This window comes from Carassius carassius, chromosome 45, assembly GCF_963082965.1.
Source record: "Carassius carassius chromosome 45, fCarCar2.1, whole genome shotgun sequence".
In the NCBI taxonomy this organism is placed as follows: Eukaryota; Metazoa; Chordata; class Actinopteri; order Cypriniformes; family Cyprinidae; genus Carassius; species Carassius carassius.
The window spans coordinates 523084-535000 of record NC_081799.1 but is presented as its reverse complement, the minus strand read 5'-3'; the positions used below and the strand labels follow the sequence as shown (position 1 = coordinate 535000).

The following is an 11917-nucleotide window of genomic DNA, read 5'->3' as shown; positions in this document are numbered from 1 at the left end:
ACACCCCTCCACCACCTCCACCCGCCAGCGGTAACACACACACACACACACACACACCCACCCGCCAGCGGTAACACACACACACACACACACCCCTCCACCACCCCCACCCGCCAGCGGTAACACACACACACACACACCCCTCCACCACCCCCACCCGCCAGCGGTAACACACACACACACCCCTCCACCACCCCCACCCGCCAGAGGTAACACACACACACACACCCCTCCACCACCCCCACCTGCCAGCAGTAACACACACACACACACACACACACCCCTCCACCACCCCCACCCGCCAGCAGTAACACACACTCATATCATGTTGGAGTGGGTGATCTGAAATAACCTGATAAAGAGAGACAAAATGCAATCCAACCATTATATCATCTGAATTCAGAAAACACATTGTGCTAATTCTCAGAACTGTGATGATATTTACATTGGTGTATGTGTCATGAACGTGCCATTGTTTACTTCGTCTATTGTCTTAAAAACTGGTCAGTCGAGTGCACTGAATATTTAAAACATTCTTCTCGCAAATAGATCGGCTTTTTTTCCCAGATGTTTCATCAAGGCAAAACACAACAATCAAAATGAAATGATTATTTCTGTTATTAATCACAGTAGCTACCTGAATGCACTGGGCACAGCAATGTTGCTTGGCTCGTTCCCTTTGAGAATGGGTCCTTATTTCTGTCTGGATAATTAAGATCAGTTGTGAGCCGTGTCTCACCTGTTCGCCCGTTAACGGCAACATTGCTTTAAAAAGTTACCCTGTGTACCATCAGCCCTAAACCTTGTTCACACAATGAATGATAACTATAAACATAGTGATGGTGTCTACACCAGCGGACGATACCGTCTGTTTATTTAAGCTCCTAGCTCGTTACCGCAGGATGGATTCTGATTGGCTGTCAATGTTTGTATTCATTCATCAGGTCTGGTGTCTGACACGGCTGTATCAGTGGTTCATGTGTGCTCTTCTTGTGTCCAGGTGTCTCCGGTCCTCAGAGTCCCCCCGGTGTCTCAGCTTTTGTCCCGGGAGGTTTCTCTAGCCCTGTTCCTCCAGTGGCTTTGACCTCCATGCAGTCTCCTGGTCCTCCTCTGTCTCTGAGCGGTCCGTACGGTGGCCCCGTCCTCTCGGCCCCGCCAATGGGCCCGCCCAGCACCGGCTTCTCTGGGAGCGCAGGATATGACATCACCCGTGGCCACGCGGGCCGCACCCCTCAGACGCCGCTGATGCCCAGCTTCTCCAGCGCCTTGCCCATGCCAGGTCTGAACTGTTAGCATTAGCCACAACCTTCTGAAACCACAAACGGATGTGTGAGATATAGACTCCTGAGGCTTTTCTTATTCATACTGGTTCTTGGTTCAAAACAGAGAAATTTAGAAATTTTTCATGCAAAATTAACAATGAGGTAAATAAATTCAGTGTACACAGCCTGAAGTCGTTTAAGTCTTTGGTTCTTTTAATTGTGTAATATTTAATTATTTTAAATATTTACCAAAAACCCACCAATCCACTCTCTCAACAAATTAGTATATGGTGACATACCAATCAGCTAATCAACTCAAAACACCTGCAAATGTTTCCAGTGCAATGTCATCTGCTGGTGTTGGTCCATTGTGTTTTTTGGAAACCAAAGTCACTGCACCCGTTTACCAAGAAATGTTGGAGCACTTCATGCTTCCTTCTGCTGACCAGCTTTTTGAAGATGCTGATTTCATCTTCCAGCAGGATTTGGCACCTGTCCACACTGCCAAAAGCAGCAGAAGTTGGTTAAATGACCATGGTGTTGGTCACCAGACCTGAACCCCAGAGAGAATCTATGAGCTATTGTCAAGAGGAAGGCTGTTACCAATCAAATTAATCCACTATCAAAAAGATCCATCTTTGCACTGCAGAAGTGGCACAGAAAGTGCACCAGAAATGTAGTTACAGTGTAGCAAATGTAGCAAATCCCTGTCATAATGAGTGAGTGAATCATTCGTTCAAATTCGTTCAAAATGGCTGATTCATACAGGAGTGAAGCAAGCGAATCCTTCTGAATGGGTGTTTAATTCATTCGTTCAGAAACATGGATTCAGTCAGTCACAAAGCCCTTACATGGAGATGCTTTGGGCGTGTATATGACAATCCATAACCTCAAGCACCCGTCGCCTGTAAGGCATTTATTTATATAGCACATTTCGTACACAATGGTCATTTAAAGTGCTTTACATAAAAGAAAGTAAAATAATAATAAAGAAAAAAAATGACAAGAATAAAACAAGCAATTTTAAAACTTCATTTTAAATTATATAAATGCACAATAAATGCACAGCTAAACAGATGAGTTTTAAGTCTAGATTTAAATGTGACCAGTGTTTTAGCACATCTGATCTCTTCTGGAAGCTGATTCCAACTGCGGGTGGCATAGTAACTAAAGGAGGACTCCCCTTGTTTTGTGTGAACCCTTGGTTTTTCTAACTGACTCGATCCTAATGATCTGAGTGCTCTGTTAGGTTTATATTCAGTGAACATATCTGCAATATATTTCCATCCTAGGTCATTTAGTGACTTATATACGAGTGAAAGTACTTTCAAATCAATCCTAAATGTAACTGGAAGCCAGTGTAAGGACCTGAGGACTGGTGTGATATGCTCAGATTTTCTGGTTCTAGTCAGAATCCTGGCAGCAGTGTTCTGGATGAGCTGCAGCTGTCTAATGGTCTTTTTGGGAAGGCCGGTGAGGAGCCCATTACAATAGTCCACCCTGCTGGTGATGAAGGCATGAACAAGTTTCTCCAAGTCTTGGCTGGAAACAAAACTTCTAATTCTTGCAAGGTTTTTTAAATGATAGTATGCTGATTTAGTTACTGCTTTGACATGACTATTGAAACTAAGGTCTGTCTCCAGAATCACACCAAGATTCCTGACTTGATTTTTAGTTGTTTGACCCCTAGAGTCAAGGTATGTATTCACCTTGAACACTTCATCTTTGTTTCCAAATGCAATGACTTCAGTTTTTTCCTTGTTTAACTGAAGAAAGTTCTGGCACATCCAACTATTAATTTCATCAATGCATTGGCAGAGGGAGTCAATGGGCCTGTAGTCATTTGGAGATAAGGCTAGGTAAATCAGGAAATGTGAGGGGATGATGGGTCATTTCCTCCTGTCAGCAGTATCCTGTAGTTCAGATGTGATTGTGTTTCTGCAGGGATCATCACCAATCCCATGATGCAGCAGCCGGTGTCTGGAGGGCTAGACGTCAGCTCGCCCATCACGTTTCCTGAGGACACTGAAGACCCCAGAGTGGCTGCGGACGACAGCGCACCCGGTGGATTATGGGGCTTCATCAAGGTACCGGACACATGTATGCAGTGTAAGGCCAGGACGGCGCGCTCTTGTACCCGTCTACGTCCTGACGCTCTTGTGTTGTGATCTCAGGGTGTAGCCGGGAACGCCATGGTCAAGACCGTCCTGGATAAAACCAAACACTCTGTGGAGTCCATGATCACCACACTGGACCCTGGGATGGCCCCGTACATCAGTGAGTGTGTGTGTGTGTGTGTGAGGACACAGATTTATATAAAGACATGGGTATCAGTGATTTATGAGGACACTGTAATTCAAAAGGCTTTAAGGACAGACCAAATGGTGGTTTTTTTGGAGAATGTAAAAATGCAGGACATTTTGTGTAAGATGTAGGTTTAGGAGTAGGACGATTTATTAAAAAAAAAAAACAGTTTGTATGGATGTCTTAAGCCTATCTAAAGGATCATGATCGGTGATGATCAAGCATTTTGACGCAATAAATTGCCCATTAAATTTACATAAAAATGTATGTCAAAAATGTGTGTCTTTTGCAGCTTCTCTTACATAACGTGGTGTAGTTTGTTAAAGTTAGTTAAATTTACAAAATGCTTCTACAACAAAGTTTCTTCTGCAGATATGGTCTTGTTTAGCGATCTGTGCCTTCGTACATACGGACATCTGACTGTGTTTTTCACCAACAGTGTGCCCCCTGTAATTCACAGAGAAAGATCTGTAGATGGAGAAGTTCTTGGAGCACGTTTCTTATTTCTACATGTTATTTTGCACTTTTGGTTAGAAATTGTACTATTTATTCAAGTTTAAGTTATGTAATATTTTGATACTTAATTTCCATGATCTAAATATTAGGGAAGCACAGAATATTCGTCAATCAAAATTATTCGGCCAAAAAAAGAAAAAAAACAACGCAAGCTTCATGCTTTCTAATCATATCTCCACTCTTGATTGCATTTATTCATAACTGTGACCACAAAGTTGGTTTACAAAGTCTTCCATTGTAACTTGTTTACATCTGCCAATACCTTTATACTGTTTGTCCATAATTATATACATAGTAAGTGTGTATCTTGTATTGCATACACATTAACATATATATATACCTGATCTGGATGTCCCTAACTCAGTTTAACCGCTCCATTACCACAGTCCCATCACCTGAGCTGAGACACCTGTCTGTAATGAGCTGCAGTGGACAGGAACCGTTACTCTGTGTGCTCAGAGCCGCTCGGCCTGATGGGAAAGCAGCTGATGTGGTTTGTGTGTTTGTGGCAGAGTCTGGAGGAGACATGGACGTGGTTGTGACGTCAGATAAGGAGGTGAAGGTGGCCGCGGTGCGGGATGCGTTTCAGGAGGTGTTCGGTTCGGCCATGGTGACGGGAGAGGCCGGTCAGTCCAACATCGCCCCACAGCCGCTGGGATACGCCGCAGGGGTCAAGGTGAGCACACCGTGTGGAGAGTCATGACCAGCGCTCTGTGATACGACATGAACACTGAACCCCGAGTCTTCAAAACGTGTGTGTGTGTGTGTGTGTGTGTGTGTGTGTGCAGGGAGCTCAGGAGCGCATCGACGGTCTGCGGCGGGCCGCTGTCATTCATGAGAAGCAGCCTGTGGTCTCTGTGGAAAACTTCATCGCAGAACTCTTCCCAGACAAGTAAGAGGGGTTTATCCACAGCTCCAAGCTGTCCCATCCTGGTCCAAACCTTTCCATTAATGGACATCACTGGCCACCTGGAACTGAATCCAGAGGCAATTATTATAATTATCAATTACACAGTTCTGCTGTTATCACAGAACAATGACTTCAACCGATCAGAATACTATATACTGTTACTAGAGATGTAACGATTCGCTCAACTCACGATCCGATTCAATTCAGAATCTTCTTTTAACAAAATGAGATAAGACATAAGATTTATAAATAAAATGTGTCCTTTTATTATTTCTTGGACAAAATGCTGCACGTTTCTTTGTGCAATTTAAATATAACGCTACTATAATTTACTAATGTAGCACTTGCATATTATTGCTTTTTTGTTGTATTTAATTGCTTCTATTGTCTTTACTTGTAAGCTGCTTTGGATAAAAGCATTTGCTAAATTAAACTAAATTGATCTTTTAAGACAAGCCCCAAATAAAATAAATAACACAAATAAAATAATCTCTAAGACAATACACGTACTCTAATCTAAATTAGATGGTATGAATTCCAAATTTGAGGCATAAACAGAATGGTCTGACTTCAGTTTTGTGAAACTATACATAAAAAAATATCAGCATGAAACAGAAACAGCAGACGAGCTGAACGAGACGCAGATTCACTCTCTGCCACTCCCTTTTTATTCTGGGATAACAGTAATTAATGTTGGTTAATAGACAAACCACGCTTCGAATCATTTATCCCTTAGTTGATTGATTTTTACTCATTGCATCTCATTAGACTGCATAAAGTGGGGGAAATATTTAATTGATCCCCAGCTGATTTTGTAAGTTTGCCCACTTACAAAGAAATGAAGGGTCTGTAATTTTTATGGTAAGTTTATTTTGACAGATAGAGACACAATACCAACCAAAAAATCCAGAAAAAACACATTATATAAAGGTTAGGGATTGATTTGCATTTCAGTGAGTGAAATAAGTATTTGATCCCATACAAACCAGCAAGAATCCCGTCTCCTATAGATTGGTTATGTGCCCATGTGGAGCACAGATTAGTGCTGCCACTTTAAGAAGTTACTCCTAATGTCAGCTTGTTAGGTGTATAAGACACCTGTCTGTAGATCTGCACAAGGCTGGAATGGGCTACGAGACCATCAGCGAGAAGCTCAGTGACAAGGAAGACAAGGAAGGCTTAGTGCTCGTGAAGGTTTGCCAAAGAACATCTAAATGATTCAGAGCAGGCTTGGGAGAAAGTGCTGTGGTCAGATGGGAACTTGAGCTCTTTGAACTCGACTCGCCGTGTTTGGAGGAAGAGAAATGCTGACTATGACCCCAAGAACACCATCCCTACAGTCAAGCACGGAGGTGAAACATTATGCTTCAGGGCTGTTTTTCTGCGTAGGGTACAGGATGACTTCACTGCATTGAGGGACACATGGACGGAGGACATGTACTGTAAAATCTTGGAGGAGAACCTCCTTCCCTCATCCAGAACACTGAAGATGGGTCATGGATGGGTCTTCCAGCAGGACAGTGACCCGAAACACACCTCCAAGGCAATGAAGGAGTGGCTCCTGAAGAAGCACATTAAGGACATGGAGTGGCCAAGCCAGTGTCCAGACCTCAATCCTATAGAAAATCTGTAGAGGGAGCTAAAACTTGCCAATTGACAGCCAAGAAACGTTAAGGATTTAGAGAGGATCTGTAAAGAGGAGTGGACCAAAATCCCTTCTGAGATGTGTGCAAACCTGGTGATCAGCTACAGGAAACGTCTGACCTCAACAGGGGTTTCTGCACCACGTACTCAATCACGTTTTGCTTGGGGGATCAAACTATTATTTCACTCACTTAAATGCAAGTCAATTTCTAACCTTTATATAATGTGTATTTTCAGGATTTTTTGTTGGTATTTTGTCTCTATATGATAAAATAAATCTACCGTAAACATTATGGATCCTTAATTTCTTTGCAAGTGGGAAAGCAAACTAACAAAATCAGCTGGGGATCAAATAAAACATGTCCCCACTGTATTATTAGTAAGAAATACAAAATATATATATATTTTTTCAAACTGGGAAATACTTATAAACAGAAAGCGAGTGAAGAGCGTTCCCATCACTGAAGCAGTCTGTGAGAGGAGTCCTATATCCAATATCATCACCGCACACTTCATCTCTCACATCATATCTGCAGCCTGTTGTTTATAATGAGGGAATTCAGTCAATAAAGCAAACGTGCCGGGAAGAGCTTCATGTTGAGCTCTGAGGACTCTTGTGAGAGAGTTGTGCTTCCTTTTCTCATGATAGGAGAAACTGAGCAGCCTTGTTCACACTCTCTCGTCAGGTGGTTTGACATTGGCTGTCTGATCCTGGATGATCCGGGGAACGGGATTCACCTGGAGACGTTCACTCAGGCCACACCTGTGGCCCTGGAGCATGTGCAGCAGGTAACACTACTTCCTTCTGAGGAGCTGGTCAGAGTAATACAGTGAGTGTTTTCTCTCCCTTAGTTCGGTTTGCTTCGGCACATGTGAACATGGCTAACACGCTCTGATCTGCACTAGAATAATCAGACCAAACTCTTCGGCTGTGGTGAGAAATCAGCAGCCAGGTGTTCCTGGAGCTCTTTTGGGGTTCCCTGCAGTTGCCCCTGAAATTTTTTGTCTGAATAACGTCACACAGAGAACACGCGATCATGCAGGTCACATGCACACTTCACAGGATCTCTCAGCTGGATTCGACTAAGTTTGCAAGGTTTTTGAAATTATATGTTCATTAGTAATTCAGCAATCCACCACTATCAGTTGACCACTATTAAATGACTACAGATAACGCCACAATTAGTGCTGTGTGATATGGCAAAAAAATGTATCTACATTTTTTTGACCAATTCTCGGTTTTCATAGGCTACGACTTTTAACTAGTCAACTTGTATGTACATATATGTTTAGAAATAATATTAGGAAAATGCTTTAAAAAGATTCTCAAAAGTCAAGGTAATTCAAAGTCAAAACAACTGAAGGTATAACACCAGTAGACTATTATTACCGTATTTTTCGGACTATAAGTCGCACCTGAGTATAAGTCGCATCAGTCCAAAAATACGTCATGAGGAAAAAAACATATAGAAGTCGCATTTATTTAGAACCAAGATCCAAGAGAAAACATTACCGTCTCCAGGCGCCAGAGGGCGCTCTATAGTGCTCCTGTAGTCTACACTGGAAACATAGAGCGCCCTCTCGCGGCTGGAGACGGTTATGTTTTCTCTTGGTTCTTGGTTCTAAATAAATGCATTTCTCTTAGCTCATTTCTCTTGGTTCATGTCAAATTAATTTTGGTAAATAAGTCGCACCTGACTATAAGTCGCAGGACCAGCCAAATTATGAAAAAAAGTGCGACCGGAAAATACGGTAACTATAAATGTTCTGTAAAATCAATGTACAGCAGCTTCCATGGTGAAAACATGAAATATCAGTCTCTTGCAGATTCTCATGCATGAAACACTGCGCTCAAGTTAAGGATGCTGGTGTTAGACTTGATCTCAGCCTTTGACTTTGTGGACCACAGGATTATTTTATCCTGACTTAAATGTTCGATCGGCATATCTGGCTCAGTTTTTAAATGGTTTCAATCCTTCCTGTCAAATAGAAGTTTTTCCATTACCCAAGGTGCTTTTTCATCCTCAATGGCTCAATTTACTTGTGGTGTACCTCAGGGATCAAGTTTAGCACCATTATTATTTTAGATGTATATGCTACTTTTGGGATCTATTATTAGTAAATTTGGGGTATGATATCACTGCTATGCAGATGAAACACAACTTTACATACCCATAAAACATAATGATAACTCAGCACTCAAAAGTCTGGAAGCCTGTTTGCAAGAAATCACAGTATGGGTCACAAATAATTTTATGTTACTTAAAGACGATAAAATCCAAATCATTCAATTTGGGCCAAAAGAACTTTCAGGTGGAAACTCCTTCATTCAGGTGGAAACTGCACTTACTCCACATATTACTACAAATTAATACAATAGTTAGTACCAGTTTTTATCATCTTCGTAGGTTAGTCAAAGTCAAACCTCTCTTAACCAGAAAAGGTTTCGAAACCGCTATTCACACTTTTATTTCTACACAACTTGACTATTGTAACTCTTTGTATGTTGGGTTACCTCTCGCTTTCATCTCTGATCTTTGAATGGTCCAAAATGCTGCTGCCCGCCTAACCCTACTCACGGGTAGTCAAAAACGAGATCAAATCACACCAATTATATGTACTACATTGCACTGGCTACCAGTCCTGTATCGAATTAATTTCAAAATTCTGCTATTTGCCTACAAAGCTCTTAACAACTTAGCCTCTAAGTATCTCTCCAATTTACTCACCATTTACAATCTGGCTAAGTCACTCAGATCCCAAAATGGCCATCTTCTGCGAATACCGCGGTCCTGTCCTGCCTTCGCAGTAGCTGGTCCTAAGCTGTGGAATAGCCTGCCACTACTTGTCAGAACCGCCTCCACGTTAGATGAATTCAAAAACAAGTTAAAAACGCATCTTTTTCTCATGCCTTTAATTCTCCATAATGTGTTTACTTGCTTTAACCCTATTGTAATTAATTTTTTACTTTGTACAGCACTTTGGCCAACAAGTTGAATTTAAACATGCTTTAGAAATAAAATTGAATTGAATTGAATTAAAAGAAGTTTACTCCCTTCTTGCATTTTTTCCTCTTCCACTGCCGCATCTCATCTTTGTCAACACAATAGCACATTTTGTGTGAATGATACTAGTGATATATTAATGGTAATTCACTGAGCACATTACACGTGAGCGGTTAATCACTCTTTCCTCTTTACTGTTATCATATTGGCATATTGTCAAAGTGTCTAATTCTAATCTGAAAAATCACCCAGCCCTAGCCACAATAAGGCCATGGAGATAACGTGTCAATCCATCTTGATAGATGAGATAATGAGGAACAGGGACTGCAGATGCATTACAGCTAACTCTGGCACAACATTGTCTCTTTTAAATATATAACCAATGAGAGGACCGTTTTAATGTCACCTTTATTTATATAGCGCTTTAAACAAAATGTTTTTAGTTTTCCTAATGAATGTTGTTCAGTTGCTTTGACGCAATGTATTTTGTTTTAATAGCATGCGACTTGCAAAAACATTTTTGGTAAGCTTTGAAATGTTGCCCAGTGAAAGAAACTTTGTAACAGTCAAGTCCCTGTTTCAGAACAAAGCAAATGATCTGCAGGTCTGAAAACACGAACCGCTAAGGAGCACTCAACTCCGTTTAAAGCGATGTATGTTTAGTGCTGTCATACTAAACTGCTGGTGTCCTGCAGGCCCAGGCGCTGACTCCTCCAGACTATAACCTGCGCTGGTCCGGTCTGCTGGTGACGGTCGGGGAGGTTCTGGAGAGGAGCGTGCCCAATGTCAGCCGCACAGACTGGCACCAGGCCTTCACCGGCATGTCCCGCCGGCAGATGATCTACTCCGCCGCCAAGGCTCTGGCTGGCATGTACAAGCAACGCCTGCCCTCCAGGACAATGTGAGCTCTTACGCTGTCACGTTACACGGATCACAGCTTCCCAGAATCACACGAGAATCCACATTTCCTGTGTTTTTCAGTCACGTGCCAGAACAAGACTGAGTCCACTCTAAATGCCAAAAGAAAGAGAACCGTTATTTTCTGCATCAGGTCTAAAATAAACCAGTTACAGGGCAGAATATCTAATATCTAACTTTTAAATTATTAATCAAATTGATTATCATGTCCTTGATATTATATTTGAGTTTGTTTGATAGTAGTAATTGGCAACGTCCCAGTCTCTACAATGGAATTTAATGGGAATGAAACTACGAATGCATTTGATGTCCTTCAGCAAGACATTTGTGCTCCTTCAAATAATCAGATCTCACCAAGGAAAGGTGATTCTCAAATACCTACTGCTTGTGTTTACATTTATAATCAAATAATTTGACTTGCAGATTTTTAAATTGAATAGTTGAATATATAATTTTGATGTTAAGGGTTTGGATTTTATTTTATAGCATTTTGTTTTCAGCCTAATCAGCAAACATAGTTCCATCATTGTGTTTGTCTGCATGTCCGTTTCTTTTTCAACTCACTCAATGTTAGTCAGCGTTTACTGCAGTCAGATGAAATCAGATCAGCAGCTCTTCTGTTACTGTAGATGTTACAGATGAAACACTGCAGATGGGCGTTAGCGATGATGTGCAGCAGGATCATTGGCTGCCGGAGCATGACCTCTCAGGGGCGGCTGATGTGTAGCACATGTTGTGTGTTTGCTCTCATGGACTGAAAGAGTTCATGACAAATCCTTTAAAACTGTCTTTGTATGTTTATAAGATTTCTTCAAAACAACTGTGGATGATTTTATTCCATAGCATTTTACAAAAGTGCCTTTGACCAGCAAACAAGTAAATTCTTTTTATAAAGCATCTTGGTTTTCTGTTGTGTTTTTTATGTGTATTCAGTGCCTTTAGGAAACTTGTCATGTTCACGTTTTACTTACAAGCAGAGACGGTTCTGAATTACTTGTTTGTAGGTTTATTCCCAAACAAGCTTTCGTCTGCATTCACTGCTATCAGTTTGGGGTGGAATTTATCTGTTATACAAATGGAAGATGCAGTTTGGTTTATTTTGTTTATATATGTGCTCCTGTGGCTAGTGGTAGAGCATTGGGTTAGTAGTGCAAGGGTTGTGGGTTTAATTCCCAGGGAACACACATACTGGTAAAAAAAAATGTATATCCTGAATGCACTGTAAGGATGTTCTCACACTAGGCACGGTTGCTTTGAACCGAACCCGAGTGATTTTGCCTGCACTCGACACTAAACTTTCCGGGATGGAGCACACTTACGTCATGTATAAGATAATGGAGAAAACCACTTTTGCTAAT

The 11917-nt window shown here is 41.5% G+C and overlaps 1 protein-coding gene across 3 annotated transcripts in view; it reads left to right on the top strand.

Annotated features, from left to right (window-relative positions):
* The window catches only part of LOC132127213 (protein PRRC1), a 17063-nt gene extending 5607 nt beyond the window's left edge, over positions 1–11456 (top strand). For 2 of the 3 annotated variants that reach the window (XM_059538975.1, XM_059538977.1), the window contains 7 exons: positions 1001–1288; positions 3207–3349; positions 3437–3539; positions 4595–4758; positions 4871–4974; positions 7323–7425; positions 10337–11456. In XM_059538975.1, the coding sequence (XP_059394958.1) occupies positions 1001–1288; positions 3207–3349; positions 3437–3539; positions 4595–4758; positions 4871–4974; positions 7323–7425; positions 10337–10546 (1115 nt within the window). In that variant the 3' untranslated portion in view covers positions 10547–11456. The remainder of the gene's footprint in view (positions 1–1000; positions 1289–3206; positions 3350–3436; positions 3540–4594; positions 4759–4870; positions 4975–7322; positions 7426–10336) is intronic. The other variant, XM_059538976.1, reaches the window with a different exon arrangement.
* Positions 11457–11917: the final 461 nt, after the last annotated feature.